We start from the raw sequence: 26,013 nt of genomic DNA on the forward strand, positions 1-26,013 counted from the left end.
GAGCTGCAGAAGGAAATGCCAGCTGGCGAGGTATCATGTCGAAGGTCGTCAAATCACATAGGAAATCCGAAGGGAGTGGTCGGTTGATGAAGGAATGGAACTCGAACTCGGTCGAAAGGTAGGTGAGGTAGGTCTCGTCTTCGGATCAAAATCAAAACGTCCGCGGAAATCGAGAATCGTCAAATGGACCGTCTAATCACCACCCCAACAGTGGTAGCAAGGAAACCGAAAACAAACGAATGGAATGGGATGACCCGCGACGGTCGGATGCAAAATTCACGGTCGACTGGTTCTCCCAAAATGCAAAACGCTCGGACGCCAATATCCATAAATCCACGCAAGGAGCCAATGGACCTGCAGTGGCCAAATCTAGAGTGTTGCACGGCGGACGAAAAGGAAATAAAGGAGGGCCCGTCAGGTGTGGCGACGCGTCATGATAATCGTAACATCATTGCGTGGGCCTGGGATTCGAATGGACTCAGTAGGACAGCATGCGCCGTCCGGAAAATCGTCCAGATCCTGGACTTTCGGCAAAAGGGGAGCCCAGATAACGGTTGCGGTCACCAGCGTTGTTGCGACACCTCCCCGTCGGACTGTCTTCCATCTGAGGAGAGTGCTGACCAAAGGCAAAGGTTTGGGCGCGATTAAGCTTGGACCGCTGCTTGACCTTCCCGAGGCCACGCTCGCAGGCAAACTCATGTTCCTTGGCGTTCATCTCAACGTAGTTTTGCGGATAGCACAGGGTTCGATGCTCGGCAAAGAACGCGCTGTAACCGCCGTCCAGGATATACATCTCAGGGTAACTGAGTTGCGGGTACTGATCGACGTTGTAGGCACGATCCCGATGGCGAATATACTTCGCCATGATCGGGGCGCGATGGGCGGAATACTCGCAGTGGAAAACTAGTGCCGTCCGCGGCTGGGGGTTCGCAAAGAGTTCGGCAGCCAGGTAGTCCTTATCGTTGTAGTTCACCGCGCCGGTGATGTGGCCGCCCTCATATTCGTACTCGAAGCGGCAATCCACAATCATGATGTGGTCAAACCGATCGTTGTACTTGCCATCCATGAGCTCCACGAGAATACTTTTGTCGATGCGAGGCAGTGTATCGGCCTGGTCCTCAGCAAAGGTGTGAGGGAGCTGCAGGCTCGGGGTTCCTTCAATGTCGGCGATCGCCGGAAGTGGTGCATTTGTAGTATAGTTAGCCTCTTTTTCGACAACGATATCCTCCGGGTGCTCAAACATGCTCAGCGAGCGTCGGCACTGTTTCCGAGGGCGCATCATCGGATGGGAATTTTTGCGGACCGAGGCCGCCGATGGCGACCCATTTCCGCGCACATGGCTCCCACTGTTGCTCAATTGTGGTCTCAGTCGTGGATTCGCTAGGATTCCGCTCGAGTGACTTCTCAAGGTCGGCCGTTCCCGCTGGGGGGATTCGTTGAACATATCCTCCAGTGACGCCGATGCACTCAACGAGGTTTTCCCTCCCTTGCTGTGGAACTTGAACGGTGGTGCCTGGCTCTCGGGGGCGGGCTTGTTCATTCCCAGCTGAAAGGTTTGGGCTTTGCTCCTGGCTAAGCTAGGCCGTAGAAAGGTCGGACGTCTTCTCCTACAGACAGAATGCAATTAGATCCACAGATGCCTTAATCACGTCCAGCACTTCGTTTCTTACTCTTGCAGGCTGTCCTTGGGCTGAACGAGGGGCGATTCCTCGAGTGGACTGGGAGCGGCAGATCTCATCGGAGTATCCATTGTAGAGTCCAAGCAAGGCGACTCGAGTTCGGCTTCGTTCAGGAGGCCGAACGCGGGCTTGTGTGGTAACGGGGACATATCCATGATATCCATACCGGGAGCGGGCGAGGAACAGGGAAGCGGAGGCGTGGTCATGGACTCTGCTATAAGTTAAGCGATCCCTTCGGAAGACACTTTCGAACGTGAGCTCTTACCACACCGGTTGCTATTCCCGAGCAGACTCGCAGTGAACAAAGACCGCCGGGGCGTAGCCAGCTGCGGACTATGTTTGGTTGTTAGTACATTCCCCCATGGACCACACCCATGCGAACAAAGGGCGGGCACACGACCAGACGTACCTTTGGTCAATATGAAAATTTTGAGACAGATCCGCAGCGAGGCTAGCCGTGGGAGACGAGCCCCGGACGGGTTTCACATTGAAGTAATCCCCATGACCTTTCTTCATCGACAGGTCCTTGAAGTTGAAACTGTTGTGGCCCAGTCCACGCATCGGGCTGAAAGAATTATAGGAGGTCGGGGCATCGGCGCGAAAGCAATGTCCGAACATGACCGAGGGAGGCTGCATGGCAGCCAACGGGGACGAATGTTCCATTCTTGCCGGAGAATGGTGGTCTTCCTCTTCTCGAATTCACGCCAATGTGTCGACGACCAAGCGATGTAGTTGCTCGTAGCGAAGAAATGGACGACAGAAACGGTGCGAACTATCTATCCGGCATGCACTACACGGCAGATGTGGTACAATTGGAGTCGTCGTTTCTACCCAGCTTCTTGCAATCCTCTTTTTTCTTTTCCCCAATTGTATTGTATCGGATCCGGAATCTCGTAAACGTTCAAGACGGCTTCGAAATCCTTCAGCTGACCAGTCCGAAACCGCACTACTCGGGAACGAAGCCGTCGGTTTAGAGCGACATGGCTGGTCTGTCCAGCGGATTCAAAGCGTATTCGGGGACGGTATAGGTTGAAAAAGAAAGCACGGCGAACGGGCAGAATGGCTAAGAGAACCGACGACCTAGTCAGCAAAAGCAACACCTCACAGCGAGTAGTAGGGGGCTCCGAGCAGGTATATATATACGGGGTAGCAGTTACCGAAGAGAAGAGGGTTGGACACGGGACTGGGCCTGGGCAGAGCTCATACGACGGAGCATGGGAATGAGGAGGAAAGAAGCTCTTGACTGGGAGGTGGAGAGGACGTTTAAGAGCTAGGAGAGAGAAGAGGAAGAGAAAGAAAAATGGTCTGGAGAAGTGAAGCTGAAGGGATGCCCTTGTTGCAATGGCAACGCAAAAGTGGGGAGGGATCTCCAGATGCTCGAGAAGAGCTTAAGCGACGATGGGTTAGGCTGTGTCAGAAAACCATTGTCGAACCGGTTTGGCCCATGACCGCATAAGGATTTGACCTGCAACACCCTACCCTACGACGACTAAGGACTAGAAGAACTACTACCCGCTTTGCCTACTTTTCTCCTACTCTTCTGCAAGGCCTGGCCCGGTTGCCATTGGGGAGGGGGCGAATCCTCGGAAGAGGGTTGGTGACTGAATATGCAGCACCAGTCACCTTTTTCCCCCGGGCGCATCTGGAATAATTGACAGCTGTAGGTCCTTACTAGCAGGAGTACTATGTAAGTCGCAGGTACCTTGTTCCATACATACGTACATACCAGGGCAGCTCAACCGGTACCATACAGTATGACCGGGCGGAGAACACGTACAGTATGTATGTATGTATGTACTCTGTACTCTGTACTCTGTACAAGCAAGTAGGTACCCGGCCGGGACTAGTTTGCACTCTTTGAGAGTAGGGCTCTGGGCGCCCCTCGTTGCCGGGACTCCCTTGCCGCCAGCACCAGCGCTAGCCGCTGCTCAGCAACCCCCCGCCTATCAGCTTCCTTACAGCGCCGCCCGCTCCCTATCGCTCGACCCAATCTCGGCGGGCTGGCTGAGGCATAGATCGTGCCTGTCTCACGGAGAAGAGGGCCTCCCACTCTTCTCTCGGCCTTCTTTTCTTTCCATTACTAACCTAACCGCGGAGACGCTGGGTCCTCTGTATTTGGTTTTTTGACAGGTTTCACCTGTGTAACAAAGTCTTCCGAATTGCTGGAGGAACCGTTGCCATTTTTTTGACACTCGCAGCCCGGCTTCAAACCAGGGTGCCGGAACTATTGTTCAATGGTCGTTCGCCCCGAGAACTACCTCCGTAACTATCAATCCAGGCGTAAGCTAGGTCACTCAATCAATCTAGAGCTCGACCACTACGGAGGGAGACTAACACCACTTAGGTAGGTAGTAGTATTCGATCAATCCCTGCGCCTATCTGGGAAGAAGGATTTTTCGGGCTCGACACGGATCGACCAGTCAGAGGAGCAATGGATGGGGTAAAAAACTCGGATTCGATCAATAATATCGTCCCGTGTGTGCCGTTCGAGTTTTTCCCTTCCCTTTTTTCCACTTTTATATACATCATTCCCTAGAACCAAAAAGAGAGATCGAATCTAATAAAATCTCCACTTCTACTCCACTCAGTCGGAAAAAAGAGCTTGTCCGGTATCATTCAGGAACGAGTTCCATGGTATATTTCGAACCTTGAGCCGAGTGAAGCTGTCATACATACGTAAAGATCCCTGGCGACCTCAGGAATACCAGGTGCGACGAATCCGCCGCCGGGCAAATGGCCGCCTCTATTATCCGCAGTCAAGTCCGTATTACAGGCCTGGACTACACATACCTGCCCTGTTTCAGACATTGTAGTTCCCCTCATGCTGCCGACTGATTAGATCATCGTTGCCTTTCCAGGCTCCCCCCCGATCGGAGACAACGAACGGCTTAGCCAAATCGAGCCATGCCAGAGACACTGGAACGACTGGAACCTGATCCGAGCATGCCACGCGCTTAACTTGGGTCCAGTAGCGAGGGTGGTTCTGCAGAAGAATCTTCCCCTCCTCCACAATGGCCATCTCACAAAGATGCTTCCCTCGGGATCTACATAGGTTGTGCTACACCAGCATCCCTCGGCGGCTGACCATGAGTCAGAAATATTCAGGTAGTAACCTCCTCCGACCTCCTCGACGGCACACTGATCATGAATGTCTGTGGATATCGATAGGTCCAACGGTCCCTCCGTCCTGAATTTTGCACCCCTCTCGCGCACTGTCTTCATTGCGGCCCGTTCTTCAGACACACACCATGCCCTTACGTTGGCTTCACTCTGCCCACATTCCTGCAGTTCTTGGCTAGGGATGCCCTCCCTTTCCTGGACGATCCAAGGGTGGCGGCTGATAACAGTTGTCTTTGATCTTATCGATGCCAACTGATCATGAGCTTCACCATGGGAGCAACTACACTCGAGCATAGGTCGATGTCTACGGCTGAGGCAGTCAGTCTAGCTGACCGGCTAAGTCCTGCCGGGTGTGGGGTTGACTGTGATCCCCAGCTGAAGCAGGATTTCCCTTCACACCCGAGGAGCTGACGACGTCACCGATCCTCTCCGCCACAATGGGGGCTTAAAATGGAATTACCGGGTCATGCAATCTCGAATCGATTACGGAGAACAATGGAGTATGGGCCGCGCCCTGATTCTTTCCGCCATTCTGGGTCACCCTCATCGATCGCGCATCATATTCCCTCGATGGAGCTATGGAGGCCCAGAGGCTAGTGCTGCCTCGTGGGCCATCAAAATAGCCCAAACAAATAGGAAACGACTAGCGCCCTACTTGGCCTCTTGAGGTGACAATTACACCGCCACGAATGGCGAGATCGGTAAGCTCTTCCTACAGAAGCGTGCAGCGATCCCATCGTCGGCCCCTCATCATCGCCATTTTCCCTTGTCCTAGGCCGAAGCCCCTCACCTTTGAGACACCGGTCGGTCCCAAGGCTGATCCCTCCCTCTCTCCACAGTATTAGCGCAAAAGCTCTCGAGGGTCCAGGTTGAGACATATTCCCTCAATGAACATAGCTGGGAAAATGCGGCTCTCCCGCGTTCTCTACGCGCCAGGATAGAAACTAGCCCCCAAAACTAGAGGGGTTTCCGGAGCCCGTGCTCTTCCGTCTCTACGGGAGTGGGCGGACAATCCGAATTCGTAAGCCCGAGGCATTGTTCTCAGGGTGGTAATGATTGACCCGAGGGAGTTCATGTGCGGCTGAACGATGGATTTGTTGACCGTAGGCGCCGGGAACTGATCTGGACCGTCGCCCGCGTGATGACGAGCCGTGCTAGAGGACTAGTGTTTACCTCGGATCGCTCGGTGGAGTCGGTGTCGACGGACTACGCCGTCACCTGAGCGGCCATGACATGCACTGTTATCTGTCGTCCAGGCAGCCCAGACAACTCCGAGGACCGGGCATCAGCGTTGGGCGCTCTGGCAACCGCCAGCAGCAGCTGTAAGTGGTCCGCGCCGAATGTCCCAGTATCAGCAGCATCCTTGGCGGGCCAGCAGGAAGCGCTGGTGCGGGGTTCAAACTGTGATGAAGCCCCTGATTGGGTCAGTCCTGCAGTCCTAGTGCTCGTGCTCCAGAAAGGCTGTCTGCAACTTTATTTAGATACAGTAGATATCGGCCCTCCGGACTGGAGTGCTCCCAACTGGGATTCCCAGATCTTACTGGACCGCGTCGATGGGGGGAAGTCGTGATGTCACACTGAGGGGAACGTCTTGCATGAAACCTTCCTTCCCGCCCAGTCCGGTGTCTGCAGGTATGTACATACGTATGTATGTGCTGGCACACAATCGGGGAATACCCTGTGAGACTCATTGTTTATCGACTGCCGTTCTCACCGATGTAAACAAAAACAGTGGTTGAGAACCCCTCCAACACTGGCCCAGCGACGCGACCGGCGAGCGTGGTCCCGTGACCCGGCCTCGTCCCTCACAAGGCGGTCGGGCCCAATGACATCACCCGCTGGCTCTCCCTTGGAGTCCCCTTCATCCTCGCCTTGCTTGTCCCTTTGTTCCGTCGGCCTTCCTTGCTGCTCCCCTCCCCGCTCCAAACCATCATCCATCTTTCCGGGTCCTGGATTGATTGTTTCCTCTCGGACTTGGCTTCCTGCCAATTCGAGATCCCTCCGTTCACCACGATGATGACCCTTTCTGCTCATCCCACCTGCGACGGCACCATACCCCCGTAACTAGTGAGTCTAGACACCATCGGGGAAGCGATCTGCAGCACTATCGGCTATCTAGCACTTTGAGAAAGGATCCAGATCTTCATCCTCGCGGCCGCCTGGCCATGTGGTCAGTTTCAGACAATTTGCCAGTTGTTGCCACCTAGATCCGATCCGCTTGGAAGGGCTACTCGTATGCAGGGCGGTTTAGGTCGTTATCAGTTGTCAATAAATTGATATCTCACACACAAATTGGAGCTTAAGAAAGCTTATTCGATCAGGGTTCTGCTATGCACCCACCACTTGCGCTTATCTCTGGGAAATTGCGTTTTCTGGGGATGTTATCGAGGGTTACATCTGCGTGCAGGATCTCGCTTCCGCTCGCAATATCTTGCTAATAACTGCCTTTCTCAGATCGGTTCGCTATTTGCAAGCGATCGTTACACCTGGTGGACACCCCACCTGGCTCGGACCTGATATCGATCGCATATACCCCCTTCTTAGCACGATCCTTGCCAAAGGCGACCCAACAAACTTAAAACACCCCGGTAATCAATCAATAACCGGTCTCCTGGCGAGATCGTCAAATATATCGCCAGCGCAGGACAAGGTTATCTAGGAGATTATATCGGCTCGATAGTCAGCACGACATGCAAGTCTATCTAGCATATTGGAGCGCCCTGCTCAGTCATCGACCGTTCTGGTGGCCCCCATATCGCCACCTTGGCTCAGCCACATCTTAACTCCTAACCAGGATAGCCCACCAGCCCTACCATCGCTATTGATTCTCTTTGAGTTCTTTAGTTTCAATATCTGCACGAAATTCCCCGTTGTCGAAGATAATCGCTCCTACACCTGCAGGAATGCCAGGTACCAATTAGACATACATGAACCATGAGCCGCCCTTGCATTGTTATCTAGCTCCCCACACCTACAGACCTGGTTTATCTTATCCCTCTCGAATTAAGTTCAATGCATCCCTAGGGCCCCAAAGGAACTGGAGTTCTTACATAATATGCCTTGCTGCACGCCAGTGCAACGCTTCCTCCTTCGTTGGTGAAGCATGTCGCCTGGTTCATAGACTTCAGATGAGCGATGGCACCGTCAACTACGGAGTACAGAACTGGTATGTCTCCCACAAGAACAGGGTGTCCTCAGATGGCTAAGTATAGTTAAAGTTGCTTGTCTGTATATAATTAGCAGCAACTCATACATTACGCGCATTCCTTGTATTCTCTTAAACCATACGATCAGAATACCTACTATTCATCTTCAAAGTTCATCCGTTGTCGCCACCTAACTATTCACATTATCATCTTGACAGGTAGGTCTGTATTTCTCAGCGCTGGAGAATGGGTTCTATACCATGCCTGGCGAAGTCCACATGTTCGGGCAGATCATTCCGGCCGGCCTACTTTGTCCGTGGTTCAACCTATCAGAACCATGGCATGGTACGACCATGTACGTACCACCATTCTTGATCGCTTCTACTCGCCATACTTACCTACTTCCAATTCGGTTCCTGAAGGATACCAGAAATACCGTTGAGCCTCTCCACTCGTGGCTACCGTACACCAATCGCCTCCTAAAGAATGCCTCTCCCATCCCAGGAACGCACCCACTTCTGAGGCCTTTTTACCAACCCCACTCTCAAGTTCCCCGACTGTCTAGTACACTACCGAAAAAAGAAAAGCCTCCCTACCCCGGAGACCCCTACATGGGCCATGCAGCAGCCAGTAATATCCCCAGTTCTCAGACCTAACATCCTATCAACCCCATCTCCAGCAAGGGGTCCAAGTCAAGTGAGTTTAGCTTAGGCCTGGCAAGGATGAACGGACTCGAATAGGCAGTAGTACTAGATAGTTTCGATTTGACTTCAACTATCTACCTGGTATTCCTTCCTTGATAAAATAGAACGGATGGATGATAGTTCTCTCTATTATAGACTCCATCGTGAATACCGCGAACTATGGCATTGGGAATGAAGAGGAAGACGTATAGGTGGCATACAAAGTAACAATCCCGCATTCTCCTAGTCTACAAAAGCGACCTACAAACGCGTTGTTTTGATTACTGTTCGTGTCTACCTCTGAAGGGAGTGTAGATAGAATCGTAGGTCTCACTCAGCCGTGATCGAATCTATCTACGCACGTAGAAGTCAGAACAGAAAGATGGGGATGTATGTAGTGAGTGTGTCTAAATCTCTTTAGATCGATAATGCTAATCATCAATAATCGTCCTGCTCCGTATTATATGGTATGATGCTTCTTATCCACAAACCTGTGAGAGATACTACATACATATATCATTGCAAATCTCTAAGCTATCTTGCGACACACACCGTCTAGGATTCATACTTGGGGCCTTGGACTGAAAGTTCGTAATTCGTCGTTCTTTTCGAGATTAGTATCATGTAACGTCGCAGTCTTATCTTTCCACCATTTCGCAGGGTTATGCGGTCAAGAACTGGAAACTGATATCTAGTTTTGAAGATATATTTGTTAGAACAGTGGCGGGAATAGCCTACTACGCCGACTAGATTCTATAGAGGTGATTGAGGGAGGGAATACTATTATATATATCATTGGCAAAATGTGAGAATCAATAGGTCCCTAGATTAAACTAGTATACTTACCTTGATCGAGTTCTGGGGGAGACAACACCTACCCTTGCAGTTCGAGATGATAGCTCTAGCTCTAGCTCTAGCTGAGGTTTTGGTACTTGATGATAACCACTTAGTCGAGCTAAAAGGCGATATTGAACTGAAGTTAGGTGTTTGGCGTTAGCTGTCTTGGACTTGTATTCTATAGTACGTACTAACGGGATATATATTAAATCTCCGAGTCGAATGGATATGAGGTACTGGTTTGATTCCAAAGCGTTCAGTTCTACTCGAGTGGCTAAACAGCGGGGAGTAGGTGACTGATGTTCAATGGCTTCTTGTAGGTGCTATGCAGAATCATGAATGTGTATTTTGGTGATGGTGATGATACTCCAAGGCTAGGGTGAAGCTATATTAAAGATGCTGTTCCACAGACAAAAGGGAAGCCATCCGGGAGCTAGGGAGTCAAATATGGTAATTCTATGTAGGACTGGATGCTTTGACGAAGCGTTGAATATCGTTGCTCATTCCAAGAAGCATCATGCGAGTAATTGTAGGATGGGAAAAAGAGAGAGGGAGAGAATCCAGAACAAATCAGCTTATCTCAACCCTCAAGATCGTCATCAGACTCATTAAACGAGCGAAGATCATATTCATAGTCCTCTCTTAGCTGCCTTCCGTACTGCAGGTCGTACTCTAGGCAATCCAAGCAGTCTTGATGCTCAGCAGCGACCCATTTCACAAGAAAATCCGCGATCTCTCGATTGTTTTCCACCACCGCATAATGTATCGGCGGATTTCCTGCATCATCCATGATAGACATGTCCGCTCCGGCTTCGACGAGTAGTTCCACAGCAACTAGGTCTGCTGAAGAGGAGCCCGAGGCTAGGTGCAGAGCTGTCTGTCCATCTTGGTTTTGAACATCAGGATCGATGCCAGTGGCCAAGATTTGCTGGACGAGAGGGATATTCTGTAGTTCTATTGCGTAGTGCAGGGCTGTACGTCCCGTATTGTTGACCGCGCATAGTACGTCCCTGTTCATCTTTCTTAATAGCAGCTGAGCCATTCGCGGGTGACCGTATCGGACTGCCTCATGCAAGTAGCTATCTCCATGGTTGCTCAGTTTGTTGAGATCCTTACTGGAGTTGATCAGCAGATGTATAACCTCACAGTCCTCGTATTGGCGGGACGAGCGCAAGATGTTATGAATAGGCGTTCGTCCTTCGTTGTCAGGGACGTCTACATCTGATCCAGCTGCAATGAAAGAGCGAATGATCCCAATAGTCCCAGTGCGTCGGGGGGAGATGCGACACACATTATTTAGAGGGGTAGAATTCGAAACACCTTTCACTGACAAATCGATTGCAGCCCTGCCAGCTTTGACCAGTCCTAAGATCCTAGCCGTAGCTTGCAAGCTACGCTGATCTGGACGTCCTGATCGAGCCATATCCCTCGTGTCACGGCAAAGGCGAGATTGTAACATGCCAGATGGCCAGACAGTGGGTCCGCGATCAAGGATTAGGTCAAAGATACATCTCGGACCATCCAGCGCTCTTTGTATTGTCGTGATTCCATCCTCATCCACAACGGATACATCGGCTCCAGAGTCATAGAGCAATTGGACGACGGGTAACTGACAACTCGTGATTGCGTGATCCAATGGAGTAAGTCCGGCTGTGTTTGCTAGGAACGGATCCCCGCCAGCAGCTCGCATGGCCTCTATAAGCAGCTTGGCGACTTTCGCATGGCCCTGCGAACAGGCCATGTGCAAAGCTGTGCTCCCATCAGAAACCATGCAAAAAGGGTCCGCGCCATTATTGAGCAGACTTTGCACAAGGGATTTGTATCCTTTCCAGGAGGCGGTATGTAGTACTGTATGGTTGGACGTGCCAGACATGTTGATGTCAATCCCAGCATCCAAGATGGCACGGAGGAGCAGTTCGGAAAGTTCCAACACGCCATGATAGATAACCTCCTCCAGCGCTGTCAGACGACCTTCAAAGATGCCGGGACCGAACTTGAGCAGGCATAACACTACGTTCGAATGCCTCCCGCGAATGGCTGTCTGCAATGGCGTACTGAGCGAGCGGTCTTTAGCATTGACATCTGCCCCTGCTTGCATCAGGGCGTGAACAATCTCCGCATGCCCGTGATGCACAGCAACATGTAACGGCGTTTCCTCATAGTATCTAGTCTTTGCATTGACGTCGGCACCCCTGGCAAGAACGACTCTGACCAGGCAGAGGTTTCCAGCCCCGGCAAATCGGTGCAGCAATGTGGCGCAACAATGAACCTGGGATACATCCGATGGATACTTCTGAAAATAGTCGACCGCGTAAGGAGAGCCCCAGTACTGAGTATAGTGCCACGTAGAGCGATGAGCCATCTCTCCACATTTGTGCTGGAGCCACCGAGTATAGAGCTGGGGGGTCAGGAGCTGCGCATATCGCTTGGAGGAACAGGCCAGCGCGGCCAGCGACCGGGACTGCAAGAAAAGACCCAGCTCTAAGATCAGCTCGGCAGGGAGAAGATTGAGGCTGTCTGAAGTCATGATGGATATACCGGAGGGGGGGTTGACAAGGACGTGAGGTGTCACCCCGGCGAAATGCGGTCAAGAGCTTCCCGCAGACCCCTTTGTCGCGTGGAATCACGGAGTCACTCACTACTACCGAAGGGCCAACAGATTAGACTCGCAGGCTATGTATTTGCGAGTCTGGTAGCCATAGGCGTGCTCACCGGAATTTCAAGGACTAGGGAGGGGAGATGCCCATAATGCACGTGAATGGAACTTTCCGTCAATTGCTTACATGGCATCCAGAGTGACAACTTCCCCCTCCCTCCACCCGCGACAACCACTCATTGACACCATGCTGTCGCTGCAGATGTTTACTCGTACCCGTGCTCGGTTGAAAGGATACCAACGGTTGACATATCGTGTTGTTTGTGCGGATCAACGGCATGTCCGAAACGCCTCGTCAACATCCCCGGGTATTCCAGGAGGATCGAGCCAAGGGACTGAAGGCGCTCATATATCGAATATCACGTCTCAGAGGAGTTTCTATCAGCTTATTGAAGATGTGGAAGACCTGGATAGGTACTGTCCCGGGGGGTACCATCCCCTTCGTGTTGGGGATGAGTTAAACGATGGGCGTTATCAGCTGGTTGACAAGCTTGGATACGGAGGGTACTCAACTATATGGCTAGCCCGTGATCGACAAAGGTCTAGATATGTGGCAGTGAAAGTCATTACTGCTGATGCCAGTGGCAGCACTAATGAAGCTACTATAATAAATTCTCTAAGACAATCATCAGACAGGCTGGGAAAAAACATTGTGCCTTTTCTCCTTGACGAGTTCTGTGTCTCCGGTCCCAATAGGAAGCATCGATGCGTGGTCACTCCACCTGCGCTAATAAGCTTGTTCGATGCCAAAGAATCTTCAAGACTTGGGCTTTTTCAACCCAAGGTTGCTCAATCGATAGTCGCGCAGCTTATTCGTGGGGTCGCATTTCTTCACAGCCAAGACACGGTCCATGGAGGTATGTGATGCTTATATTCTACATTTGGAGAGATGGTCTGGCTAAGTCATCCAAGACATTCATCTTGGCAACATCCTAGTGCAGCTTCCAAAAGCGATTGATGGACTTTCCACGTCAGAATTGTACCAGAGATATGGGGAGCCCGAGTCAGAGGCCGTTGTCCGCATCGATGGCAAGGCACTGCCAAGCGGCGTACCTGCTCGAGTGTTTTTTCCCACTTGGTTTGGCGTCCGCAGCGACGAATTCGCTCTGGGTGAGGAAAAGGTTATCCTTTGCGATTTTGGAGAGTCATTCAACCCACACAAATTGACCCGGTACTCTTCAAAAACCCTACCTCTTCTTCAACCACCGGAAGCGAGATTTTCAGAGGAGCCGCTTTCATTTGCGTCAGACATATGGACCCTTGCTTGCACTATCTGGGAGATCTTCGGCCAACGGCCTTTATTCGAGACATTTTTCCCAACTCGTGATCGCGTCACCATGGAGCAGGTTCAAGTGCTTGGCATTCTACCTCCTGAATGGTGGAAGAAGTGGGATAGGAGACTAGAATGGTTTGACGAGGATGGTGAACTGAGTATGAAGCCGGGGATGCCTAGGCGGCATGATGGTGTGCGCAGAACCTGGGATATGCGGTTTAGTCACGGAATACAGCAGCCTCGAGCCGAGGCAGGCTTGGATACCGTGACAGATGAGGAAAAGAGGGTATTCGATTCTATGCTGCGGTCAATGCTGAAGTTCCGGCCAGAGGAGAGAGCTACAGCACAACAGGTGCTGGAATCGGAGTGGATGAACAGCTGGGGAGTGCCGGCTCTGGAGCAGAGCTGGAGTATATCAAATTCTACAACAAACAGATGAAAATAGCAAAGGATTGAGCCTATACCCACTTTAAGCATGTGGATGCTGTGCTGGTTGGTGATAGGGGTCCGATTAACCTGTTCTCATTCGAAATGATTAGCCATGGCTCTGAGATATGAACCAAATTGGTTGTAGCTGACGACAAATACTCAACGCAGAATTGTCTTGGTCGAGAATATAAACAGGCCCGGGAGATATACGAATGTTTAGAGTTGAAATACTGATGAAATCCTTGATAAGTTTGATGAAAACTGATTGTTGTGAGATGGGTAGATTATCTGAAGAGATTGAGGGAGGGAAGCCAAGAGCGTATAGATACACCTGATCACATGATGCACACCATCTCGCAAATTTGATCTAGTTGAACCGTCTTAAATACGCAAGCGATGGGTATGTGGTGTTCTCAAGAAGTATTCTTCAATCCAAAGACAAGCTTCTCAATCATTCCCACCGTCGGTACTTAGCAGTCTTCAAGCAATGTATAGGCCAACGATTTTTATACTCTGAGAAAGGCAACGCAAACACAAGGATAGAATAGTCTTAGTTATATCCACGATAGCTAATCAAAAAAGGTTTCATGCTATACTTCGCCACGCCAAAATCTTCAGTGATTCCATTAATCGACCCACTTCGTACCCGTATCCGTATCCAATCAACACTAGCGGCAGATCACCGTTGCTTTTCCCTACTTAGAACTATAGTGCAAAGGAAGCAACAGGCTACTAACGACAGCATCACGAATCTACATTTTTATTTAAGTCATCGCTAGTTCCTTTCTTCGACTAACAAATATGCAGGAACTCCATCCCTGTCTCCTTTCTCTTTTCCACCCTATATCAAACTACAACAATGGCCCCCACAACCCAGCAGCCAACTAAAACGCAAGCCTTCCTCCACTGGACCCTCACCCCACTCGGCATCTTCACCATCATCTACGGCCTAAACATCATAGCCTGGGGCGGGATGCTCTTCCTCCTGATATGCAATGCCGCCCCCGCCATGTGCCATCCGAGCTGCTCGGCTGAAAACTCCCCCCGTCAGATCTGGATCGAAATCGACTCTCAGATCCTCAACGCTCTGTTTTGCGTCACAGGGTTTGGACTCGCTCCGTGGCGTATCCGGGATGTCCATTACTGGTGTCGTTGGCGGCTAGCTGGTTCTATGACAGGATTGACTCGTCTCTCCCAGACACATGACGGCTGGTTCGTCCTTGATTCTCAATATCCCGGGATGGATATGTCTAGTATCGACGCGGACTCGGTTGAGCTGCTCAAGGGATGCACCAGTCCCACCCCGCTGTGGAAGATGGATGCGGTGGTATGGGGGAATATGCTGAATACGGTGTTTCAGGTGTGTCTGGCTGTGTGTATGTGGGCTATGAATCGGTTTACGCGGCCGAGTTGGACGACGGGGCTGTTTGTCTGTCTGGCTTGTCTGGTGGGAGCGGTTGCGGGGGTGGTTGTATGGTTGGAGAAGAGACGGTGTCGACTGTCCAAGGTCTCGTGCAAGCTGAGTAGTGACTCGGATAGTGTGGAGAAGGTGTGATGGAATGGTGTATATTGTTATGAATTGATGGCTATATAATAGAACAACTGCCCCGAGGAGATCAAGTAGTCACTTATCTAGTCGATCTGGTTCCTGGTAAAAATCCTAATTCTGTGGGACTTGACGCTAGGGAATATCAGTAGACTTATATAACTACATGTTAACAATAATTCATGGATTAAACATTGAAACCAGAATATACAAAGCCAATGAATGGTAGCGGTTGAACCAGGCTACCGCATACTTTTAAACAGCCTAAAATAGGGTATTCGACGATTCGTACTCGTACTCGGGGCGATCGGGTGGCTGAGGGCCCTCCCTCTACCCGACCCTTGGATCCAAGCCCCAAGGTGGATCCCAGCATAGATAAACTCACCACCAGCATAGATGCTACGATTTCTACAAAATATTCAAGACATCCCTCGACTGTCTCATCCGCACAGCCTACCATGACGCGGCTACATCCCCTTACTGCTGAGGCGACAAATGCCTCCCCAGGTTCCTCCACACTATCACTACCGCCCGCATCAGCTGAAACATCCAGCAAACGTCGCTTGTTACTAGTCTATATCCACGGGTTCATGGGTTCCGAGGCCAGTTTCTCGGACTTCCCGGCGCATGTTCATCATTCTTTGACGGGGTTGTTAAGCGAGTCGCATGTCATCTATACGCGCATTTATCCGCGATATAAGTCGCGAGGGGAGATGCGTACGGCGGTGGAGAATTTTATTTCTTGGTAGGTAGTTATATAGACGGAATTGGTAAGCAGATTGGCTGATACATATACAACTATAGGCTATCACCACACTTAGCGGACGATTTAGATGTGATTCTCCTCGGTCACAGTCTCGGCGGTATTGTCGCCGCAGATGCTGCTCTTCTTTCCAGCCTTTCCCCATCACCAAACCAAAAGCATCGCATTCTCGGCCTCATCAATTTCGATGTCCCCTTTCTGGGACTCCACCCTCATGTAATCCCTACAGGGCTCCGAGGTCTATTCCAGCAAAAGGAAGAAACCATCACCACATCCCAAGATACCCCCAGCGACATCGACACAACAACAGATCCACTATTCGACCCACCCTTCAGCAACGACATCCATCTCGTGGAGCGACATGGGATCAACGGGATCATGCACTTCTTTCACAAGAACAGTCACAATCTGACGCGATCGATCTATAACCGGATCTTGTCGCCGTATCAGTTCGCCGGTTGTTTGAATAATTACGTGCAGTTACGGAAACGTTATAAAGAGTTGATGGCGTTGGAGAAGGCGGAGAAAAGTTTGGATCGGGTTCGGTTTGTGAATTATTATACGTTGAGTACGAAGCCTATTGTGAGAAAGTCGAAGGGGAGGGTAAAGAGTAGGGGGGGGGATCGGTCTCAGAATGCAGAGACAGAGTCAGGTCACACTTCCGCTTCAGTCCAAACGAGGACTGTTTCCGTGGACCAGATGTATCTGGCCCCACCAACAGAGAAGCTAGGCCTGCAATACACGTCGTCGTTATCATCCCTCGACCTATCGACAGAGGATGGTTATACGACGGTCTCGGAAGAATCCGTCAAAGAGAAAACCGTGCAGTTGAATGGCAATGTTCAAACAGAAGTCGACACAACCATCAAAACCACCTCCAAACCACACAAATTCGTGCTCATGCCCTCCCATCATTGGAAACACGGAGATAATTCCCTCTGGGTACCGGTGCACATGGAGAACATGGATGAAGTCACGGCACATCAATCGCTGTTCGTACCGCATGGGGATGGACGACACTATGACCAGTTGGTCGGAGAGGTGGTCTCGCAGATTGAGAAATGGGTCACGGATGATCTTAGTGAACGAATGCTTCAGGAGGAAAGTATAGACTTGAAATAGATGCTATTGTATGATTAAGCCTGTTGATGTAGGTCTGCTTGAAATTTAAGATGGTGGCTCGTCAACAAGAGAACGAATGTTTCCTGAGTGCATGCAAATGTCTCTCGTGACTGCAGTTGACATATAAAAGGGCAACAATTGTCACTTAGGGAATACCCCAAAATGCTCCAAGAGCGCATTGTCTACTAGAACCAATGGCATCCCATCAACGACCTCAACCAACCTCAGCTTCTTCAACCCAACCACATCCACCACACCCCCTCCAGCTGCCAACACCTACTCCAAATCAGCCCACCCACCCACCAAAATCAACCAACCAACCAACCAATCGCAAAGGAAATCATACATACACTTGAATCCCCAGCTAACACTTATCCCCACAGATATAAGTACAATAAATGAACCCATCATCATCGCGCTTAACCAACCCATCCTCATCACCAATATCATCAATGTCACGTTTCACACCCGACGAGCAAAACGCACAACACCCCCCACAACACCGACTATCTCTCGGATCACATAAATTCCCAGTTTTGAGGCAGCGGGGTTCGAGAGCGTTGAGGAGCGCATCGGCTGCTGGATGGGCGGTGGTGAAGTCGCTTAGAGTGAGGGTGAGAGTGAGGGAGAGGAGGAGGGTGGTGAGATGCATGGTTGAGTTTCAGCGAGTAGAATTGAGTGAGGAGATGATGTTTTTCTTTCTATGATAAAAAAGAGGAGGAGGACTTGTGTGACGATGTTGTAAGAACGAACCGAACACAGCAACACCCCGTACCCAACCAACCTTTTATTCCATCCCAGAGTTATCTCCGTTCTGTCTAACATCCCTTATCATCCCTCCCCCAAGCCTTACAAGGCTCCTATACCAACATCCTCCGAGAATAAGCCTTAGTGCTGACACTGCGCATCTTATTTGCTTTTTCTCTGCAGCAGCCACCAAGGCTTGGCCAATGCTTGATCGCCGATAGGGATGTCTTACATTCTTTTTGTTTTTTTTTTTTTTTTTCGTGCGGAGTTGCGAGAAAGGAATAGTTCAGGCGTCTCGTTTGCAGATGCGGGATTTTCTTCCTGCCTCGGACATACCTCTCAACGGAGGTGGGAATACGAGAATAAATAGGCAACCCTTGGATGGCATGTTCGGGCGTACGATCACTTGATGAAGGGTTTCCGTCTGCAGTGCAGAGATGATATCTACCAGAAAGGCAAATCTGGTCCCTGAGGTGGTGTAGATAAGGGCCAGGGTTAGTTGTAGTGTCTGTACGGATATATTTCTTCCAGTAAAAGTCTGCCTGGGATGAGTAGGGTGCAATCTAGATTGTCGAGAGGATTGAACTGCGTGATTTAATTGTGGCTGCGAATGGAGTAGACCGTCGAATGGAGCCATCGACAAATCATGCTGCTACTTTCCCCGCGCTGACCCCTGTCTGTTCTTATCCAGACCGAGCTGCATGCCGTATATGCGCTAGCGCGTTACTATGGTGCAGTGTGAAAGGACAGTTGTGGAATCAGTTAGGCCATCAAGAGGAAATATGTCTCAGGTACTGTCGATTTTCTCTGGAGTACTGATATAAGGTTTTTAGCAGCTCCGGATAATAGCAGTACCATGTACCAATGGACTGGCGGGTTTTGCGATACACCGGTAGAACCAACGATATTTTCACACTGTATCATAGTAGCAGTAGATTATCCCGACGTAGATGTTCTGGCTGAAATGGACTGTTGTCATCTACCATGTATTGTAAACAGCAAACTGAATGGCTGCTCAATCTAGTGAAAGAACATACACACTGTCAATACATAAATGCCATGTGCATCCACACTACCTTCGAACCTGACATCCTTTCCGATCATCCCTCCGAAATCTCCCTGACGGTCCTGTTCTCCGAGCTGTCAAATCCGATTGTAGTAATCGATCCACGTAGACCAGAGCAACCAAGTGCTGCGCGACAGAGGGATCCGCAAGCCAATAACCGGGGCTTGAGAGGGAGGAATCAAGATCAGCTCCTTTCCACTGTCTAAGAGGAAATTACGAGCCTTGTTCAGAGTAATTCGTTCCCCAGGACCCACTTTGGGGTCAAGAATTGAATCCACTCGGACATGTCTATTGTCTGTACAGAGAGCTATTGCCCATCTCTGGAGAAAGCCATGACTGCTATTCCTTGATCGCCCGCCCTGAGATCTCCCAGCCTGGTCCAGGCGTTTGTGCACCAAAGCTCGACCATCCCATCCCTGACGTGGATTGTTTTACCTAGAAAATACACCAGGAGCTGCTTTTCCTATATATCCTAGAGCTTGCTGTAGGCAAACCTTTGATTTATTCCTGTCTATTGACTTCCGCATCCGTGGATTCAATTGCTTAGATGTGTCGCTGAGCTCCTGGATACTTTTTTCTTACTGTGCCATAAGATTGGGTTGTTCATCTTAAGCTTCTTGTAGACCACCCAAGAGAGTCGAGCATGCACCGAGACAGTGGAATTCATGCTTTCTGCGATGCGTCGTAAGGGCTCTGCGAGACGGTTTGTATAGGTGGGACAAAGCGCTCAGACCCTGGGAATCATTGAAATTTGATCAGATTGAACAATACACGCCTGATGGCTGGCTAAGCAAGCAGATCAGGCTCCATATAGGCAAAGACGTGATTGGTCGACTGGCGGTAACCTAAAGGTGGACCCGTCCGGGGGGCGCTAACCCGCTTCGGCCAGGCGCCTCATAAATTTTCGGAAGCGGAATCGCAGCCAACTCCTCCATCCCAGTCGTGGTTGGCCCTCAGCGACGGGCTTCTATCTAATATCATTTTGCGTGTTACTTTACTAGTCGATCTGGTGGCTAAATTAACCCACCTCGACAATGGCACAGCATAACGCTGCGTCCAAGAAGCGGCGTCGCGAGCCGTTCAACGTTGACACCAAATTGGTCGAGATCTATGAGGATCTCGCAAATGAAAAGGATGAGATCAGACTGAAGGCGGCCCAACTCCTGGTGTCGCAGTTCACTTCGGACAAGAACCCTGCCGATGACCAGATCAAGAAAACCTTGCAACGACTCTTCCGTGGTCTCTGCAGCAGCCGCAAGGCCGCCCGAATCGGCTTCTCCATCGCCTTGACTGAGATTGTCTCCCAGGTCTTTGGCTCTCCGCGGGACTCTTCCGAGCTGAACATCTCGACGGTGATGAACATCTGGGAGTCGCAGTCTAATGCTTCCGGCAGTGAGTCCGGTCAGGTATGATCCCGTGAGCATTTTTCTGAATGTGATGCTGACGTACAACAGGAACAAAGAGATCATCATTTCGGTCGCCTGTTTGGTGCGGAAGCGATCATCAAGTCATCCATCTTGTTCAAGCCCAGTGCCCCCTTCAACGAGTGGACCAAGCTTCTGGACCTGGTGTTTGATCTGGCCAAGAAGAAGCCCTGGATCCGGGAGGAATGTGGCTGGATTGTTTATCGCTGCATCTACGAGCTTGCGGCTCAGAAGGCTGAGGCCAAATTTGTAGAGTCCGCTCTTGAGCGTCTGTGCTCGAACGAGCTTGCGCGGACCCCTGAGGGCGTGGCCATCTGGCTCGCAGCCAAGGACTTGTTCCCAAATGTTACATTCCCGAACAAGGTCTGGAAACACGACGATCCCCTCGATGCGCGGGAGAGAAACCAGCTGGCCAAGGTCATGAAGGAGTCCTCCACTGCCGACTCCGAGAACGAAGGTGGAAAGGCCAAATCGTCCGGAGTGTGGAACTCGAAGCTTCACTTTGCCTGGGACATCGTTATGAGCAGACTTGGCGACGCGCCGGTGAAGGAGAGCTCCAAGTCGAAGTCTTCGGCTCGTATTAGTTTCGTGGACTTCTGGACGGAAGTGGTCGATAGTGAGTCGCTTTTCTCCTTACCAAGTTCTGTCTAACCGCAGTAGATGGCCTCTTCTCCTCTTCGTCGTCCGAGGAGCGTAAATACTGGGGGTTCCTTCTCTTCAACAAGGTCATCAGCGACAGCCCGCTGCAATTGGCTTCCCTGGTGTTCACGAAGAACCTCGTCCGGTGTCTGATGAACCAGCTTGCTGTTGAGGATCGATATCTGCATCGCATGGCCGTCAAGGCTGCCAAGGCTATCCAGACCCGCGTATCCAAGGAGCCCGAATTTGCTGCCGCTTCTGTCCGTGGCCTCATGGGCTCATCTGGATCCGTGAACTTCGACCAGGCCACCAAGACGAAGACGGTCGAAAAGATCGTCGTGGACGCCAATCTGGACGCCCTGAAACAGATTGTTCCGCTCTTTGAATCCCTCCTTGCGGCTCCGGGAACGACTGACAGCAAGGCTGCTGCATCCAGCCGTCAGTTCTTGGCCGGCTTGCTCCTGTCCATTGTTCGCGCCCGGGCTTCGGCCAGCGAAGCGGAAGAGGGCATGCAGAAGATCTTGGAGCAGATTCTGTTTGCTTTTGTTCGATTTGCCTATTTCAAGCACAGCGAGGACGATCGGGACCAGTCCGTTGTCCCGCCTTTGACGGAGCAGACACAGGAACTCTTCCGCAGCCGGATCAACTCGTGCATCAACAGTCTCATTGCTACCCAGAAGTACGCGGGCATTCCGTATGCTGTGGTGCGTAAAATCCGCGACGCAGTCAAGTCCGAGGAGCACGGCAAGTTCATCATCAACATGGACGACACCATCCAAGACTCGGTGAAGGGCGCCTTCAAGTCGCTGAAGAAACTCTCCAACATGGTAAGCCATTTATCCCAGCTACTATGTTCTACTACTAACCTACGGTAGAAGGGCGATCAGGCCGTTGATGCCTTCAAGCTGCTTTACTCTCTGACCATCCTTCAAGTGTACAACGGCGATGCCGATGCGGCATCCATGCTCGAGGAACTCGACTTTTGCTACACCAAGATCTTTGGCGACAAGAAGTCCAAGAAGGAAGAGACGTCGGATGCTTCTGACGCTCTGGTGGAGATTCTTCTGAGTTTCGCTTCGAAGCAGTCGCAGCTCTTCCGTCGCATGAGCGAGCAGGTGTTTGGTGCGTTCGCAGACAGCATCACGGAGAACGGCCTGGAGTCGTTGACTTCTGTAAGTTCAGACCATTCATCCCCTGTTTAATTCGTCCAATCCCAAGGAGGCGAATCAAGACTCACGTTTGCTAGATCCTGGAAGCGAAAGAAAGTCTGGCTGGTCAGCAAGAGATGTTCGACCAGCAAGACGACGAAGGCGACGAGGAGATGATGGACGTCGACGAGGAAGACAGCGACGTGGAAGTCGTTGATGCGGGCTCTGACGAGGACAGTGACGATGACGAGGCGGAGGGAGAATCCGACAATGGCAACGACGAGGAAGAAGCGCTCTTCGAGGCCAAACTGGCGGAAGCCCTGGGCACGCACCGCGCCGACCAGGACCTGAACGAAGATTCGGACGGTTCCGACGCCGACATGAACGACGACGAGATGGAGGAGATCGACACGCAGCTCGTCAAGGTCTTCAAGGCTCGTCGGGACGCCCTGGGCCAGAAGAAGGACAAGAAGGATGCCAAAGAGAACATGGTCAACTTCAAGAACCGCGTCCTCGACCTCCTCGAGATCTACGTGAAGAAGTGCCACTCGAAGCTGTTAGCCCTCGATCTTCTCCTTCCCCTGCTGCGCCTCACGCGCCGCTCCACCGTCAAGCAAATCTCCAACAAGGCCAGCGGGGTGCTCCGTGAATACACCAAGCACTGCAAGGGCACGGCGCTGCCCGCGCTGGAGTCGACGGAGCCCGTGTGGGAGCTGCTGAAATCGATCCACACCGAGGCCACGCACAGTGGCCCGCCGGCGCATGCGTCGGCCTGCAGCCAGGCCAGTCTGCTGGTGGTGAAGACGCTGGCGGCGCACGACAAGACGACGATTGCGGGGGCGGTGGATGTCTACGCGGAGACGCGCAAGGCGCAGCTGCTCAGCAAGAAATGTCACGTTCAGCCGTCGTTCTTCACGGACTGGAACAACTGGTGTGTTTCGTCGAGCAAGCAGCTGAAGAACTAGCAGCTGAATTAGCAGCTGAATTAGCAGCTGAATTAGCAGCTGAACTAGTTGAGCTAGTCATACATTAAATGGCCAACGTGTAATATATGCCATATACAAAACCGGTCAATTTTCCATCCCACCACACTAAAACCCCGTAATATACCGATGCTGATCCGTCTCCTCGACCACCTCAAACCGCATCCCCACCTCCACGACCCCCTCATTGCGCGGGGCACTCAACATCCCAAAACACGGCTTATACTTCATCCCCTCATCGACCCTGCGATACGACATGAGCGTATCCCACGGCTGCTTGGCATGCTTGACCGCCGTATCGGGATGCACATTCGGAACCTGACACCGGGCACACCTGGCCACAACATCCAACTCCAACCCTTTCCCCTTCCCCCCTTCCTTTTCCCCCGCGGATAAAATCCTGACCACCTTCCACGAATCCTCCTCCCACGGCACCACCCCCTGAATGACAATATTCGGCCGAAACCTCTCCACGGTAATTTCCTCCTCGCCCCTTCCCACCAACCGCTCATTCAACTCCCTCATGGAGGCCTCACTCGCTATCAAGACGGGATGGACATCGGGGAAGAAGGTACTTTGTTCCCGGCCTAATATCCTGGGGTCCCCATTGCCTTTTAACATCCTCGGCGTGGGACCTTTATATACCAGTGCCACCTCCCTGCCGAGGAACTCACTGAATAACGAATTCACGGCGGGTCCGTACACGTATCCATCTGTGATGTTGTCCCAGATTTTGACTTTCTCGGAGAGGGTGGTGTGTTCCGCGAGCCAGGAGGGTGTCGGGGATGCGGGAACCGTAATCACTTTCTGCGTGAATGAGGGAATGGAAATAGAAAGGGTGGTGAGGGAGCTATCCAAGGCGGTGGTGATCAATGTCATTTTGGCGTTCTGGCGAATGGTCAGGAATTCATGGGTGTTGGCGTCGACGAACATCCAGCGGCGGTCGAGAGCGAGGCCGTGTTTATTGAGGGTGGATTTGGGGATGGTGAGGCCCCGGCAGGATTTGATGGGGTAGATGTGCAGGGAGAGGATGGTGCTGGGGTGGGTTTTGAGGGGGCGGTGGTGGTGCAGGTGCAGCAGGGTGTGGAGGTGGGAGAGGGGGTTTTTGGATATATTTTTGAGGATGAAGGGGAGGGAGAGGAGGAGGATGGCGAGGATGGTGGTTAGGAGGACGGTGGTGTCCATTGTTGCTGCTGCTGCTGCTGCTGCTGCTGCTGCTGCGGTGGTGGTGGTGTGGTTGATTGAGGTATATCGGTGGTGAGGGAGGAAGGAGGAGGAGGAAGAAATGGGTAGATAGCGATAAGATATAGCCGCAGTTTGATATGCAGCTAGAGCTAACTGCTAAATGGCCGAAGTCCGAATGTGCGAGCTTAAATGGACTAACGAGTGGAGTAGTGGTGAGTCACAGCACATAACTAGGGTTAGGCCTCGTGGGGAATTGATAGATCGACTATGTTCCTGCAGTATTCCTGGCAGTATTCTTTAATTCATAGAGATTGGTGTCATTGGAAGGTCCCGAGTGTTTGTATCACGTGATGGTCGCGTTCCTTTCCACGCTCGGGTTTCTTCCATATTCCCTTGATTTCCGCTGAATCTTATAACATATGAGAGTATTGATGTGCAGAGTGGCTGTGCTAAATCAAAGTGAAACGTCGTACACCGCCCAGCAATCAGGCACTTGGAACCCTCTTCATCCACATGGCTCGACTCGACAAAGCCTCGTCGCTCATAGAGCGAATCCATCTCACCCTTTCTTTTCTGCAGCAACAGGCCTTTGTACTTGATCTTCCAGTCCCACCAATCAAGCTGAAAGCCTATCTGCTTTAGGATCAAAAACACCACATCCTCCAGTTCGGGGAAAGTATCCGTTTCAGCATCCAGGTGAACAGTGTAGTTCACCTTAGAACTGCAACTCCTTACCTCCCAAACTCGGGGCTCGCTTCCTCTAAGCACCTGGTGTTGCGTGAAAGACAAAGACATGCCTGCAAGAGACAGAATCCTCTCAGGAAGATTGCTAAAATCAGGCACGCGGTCCATCGGCGGAAGCCGGCGATGCTCAACGCATTGAACCGCGGGGATTCCAAATTCCCGATCGAAAGTGACTCCCGTCGCGGATGCCCAGGACCATGTGGGATAGTTTCCCGTCTCGCATATGCCTGTCCCTTTCCACAGGAGCGGCTTCGCCGGACAGGAGCTGAAGATGCCCGCGAGATACCTAACTCGATGCTTCTCCGAAAGGTATCTTGCAAGCCCATTGAGAACAGCCAGGCGATCAAACGGACGGGCTGACTGCTCCGCCAGATAATACCGGACGACATTAAGCCATAGATCTCCCAAAGCCTCCTCTCGCAGGGCAGTCACAATTCTACGTGCATCCATCAGGTGACCGTAAATAGACTCATCTTCGAATGCATAGCTTTTCGTAAGCTTCAGCACCTTAAACCCCGGCTCTCCAAAGCCATCGTGCCATATGCCCCAACGACATTGCCAGACAAGGCCGTCCCGGGTCCAATGCAAGATGCGCGGTGAAAGCAACCACGCCTGTGTATACCAACCATCTGTCATCAATGGGGTACTCTTGAGCATTTGGCCCAAGCGCCCGACAGAGCACTGGCACTCTTGGGGACACGTTCCAGAGCAACGCATCCGTCGCCGCTCCGTACGAAAGGCATCTGAGCTGTCAGTCGAACTGCACGCCGAGATACAGAGCGTGGCATTGACGTAAACACATGCCAGCTTGACAGATTCCTGC

At 51.4% G+C, this 26,013-nt stretch overlaps 8 protein-coding genes across 8 annotated transcripts; 4 read left to right on the forward strand and 4 right to left on the reverse strand.

Annotated features, from left to right (window-relative positions):
* Positions 1-457: 457 nt before the first annotated feature.
* On the reverse strand, positions 458-2,598 carry nimT (putative tyrosine protein phosphatase MIH1). The gene is made up of 4 exons (XM_025724693.1): positions 2,089-2,598; positions 1,945-2,012; positions 1,671-1,890; positions 458-1,607 (listed from the first exon to the last, which is right to left on the reverse strand). Exons 1-4 carry the CDS (start codon positions 2,340-2,342, stop codon positions 479-481), a joined length of 1,671 nt encoding a protein of 556 aa, XP_025575706.1. The 5' UTR covers positions 2,343-2,598; the 3' UTR covers positions 458-478.
* A 1,856-nt stretch (positions 2,599-4,454) lies between these two features.
* BO80DRAFT_67092 (uncharacterized protein) lies at positions 4,455-5,253 on the reverse strand. Its single transcript, XM_025724694.1, has one exon. It carries the CDS (start codon positions 5,091-5,093, stop codon positions 4,515-4,517), a length of 579 nt encoding a protein of 192 aa, XP_025575707.1. The 5' UTR covers positions 5,094-5,253; the 3' UTR covers positions 4,455-4,514.
* Positions 5,254-12,176: 6,923 nt separating this feature from the next.
* BO80DRAFT_381506 (kinase domain-containing protein) lies at positions 12,177-13,797 on the forward strand (the record flags this gene model as incomplete). Its single annotated transcript, XM_025716846.1, has 2 exons — positions 12,177-12,978; positions 13,034-13,797. Coding segments are annotated over exons 1-2 (1,494 nt in total), but the record flags the coding sequence as incomplete, so codon positions are not given.
* A 783-nt stretch (positions 13,798-14,580) lies between these two features.
* BO80DRAFT_424929 (DUF2985 domain-containing protein) lies at positions 14,581-15,422 on the forward strand. Its single transcript, XM_025719400.1, has one exon. The coding sequence runs from the start codon at positions 14,683-14,685 to the stop codon at positions 15,376-15,378; it is 696 nt and encodes a 231-aa protein (XP_025575709.1). The 5' UTR covers positions 14,581-14,682; the 3' UTR covers positions 15,379-15,422.
* A 405-nt stretch (positions 15,423-15,827) lies between these two features.
* BO80DRAFT_501957 (alpha/beta hydrolase) lies at positions 15,828-17,254 on the forward strand (the record flags this gene model as incomplete). Its single annotated transcript, XM_025724302.1, has 2 exons — positions 15,828-16,114; positions 16,174-17,254. 2 exons carry the CDS (start codon positions 15,828-15,830, stop codon positions 17,252-17,254), a joined length of 1,368 nt encoding a protein of 455 aa, XP_025575710.1.
* Positions 17,255-20,012: 2,758 nt separating this feature from the next.
* On the forward strand, positions 20,013-23,306 carry BO80DRAFT_67203 (DNA-directed DNA polymerase POL5). The gene is made up of 5 exons (XM_025724695.1): positions 20,013-20,473; positions 20,522-21,107; positions 21,152-21,957; positions 22,009-22,302; positions 22,377-23,306. Exons 1-5 carry the CDS (start codon positions 20,102-20,104, stop codon positions 23,241-23,243), a joined length of 2,925 nt encoding a protein of 974 aa, XP_025575711.1. The 5' UTR covers positions 20,013-20,101; the 3' UTR covers positions 23,244-23,306.
* On the reverse strand, positions 23,147-24,780 carry BO80DRAFT_424932 (MOSC domain-containing protein). The gene has a single exon (XM_025719401.1). It carries the CDS (start codon positions 24,444-24,446, stop codon positions 23,370-23,372), a length of 1,077 nt encoding a protein of 358 aa, XP_025575712.1. The 5' UTR covers positions 24,447-24,780; the 3' UTR covers positions 23,147-23,369.
* On the reverse strand, positions 24,764-25,847 carry BO80DRAFT_444823 (uncharacterized protein; the record flags this gene model as incomplete). The annotated part of the gene is made up of 2 exons (XM_025721456.1): positions 24,764-24,855; positions 24,920-25,847. 2 exons carry the CDS (start codon positions 25,845-25,847, stop codon positions 24,764-24,766), a joined length of 1,020 nt encoding a protein of 339 aa, XP_025575713.1.
* Positions 25,848-26,013: the final 166 nt, after the last annotated feature.

Source organism: Aspergillus ibericus (assembly GCF_003184845.1).
Source record: "Aspergillus ibericus CBS 121593 unplaced genomic scaffold BO80scaffold_18, whole genome shotgun sequence".
Taxonomy (NCBI): Eukaryota; Fungi; Ascomycota; class Eurotiomycetes; order Eurotiales; family Aspergillaceae; genus Aspergillus; species Aspergillus ibericus.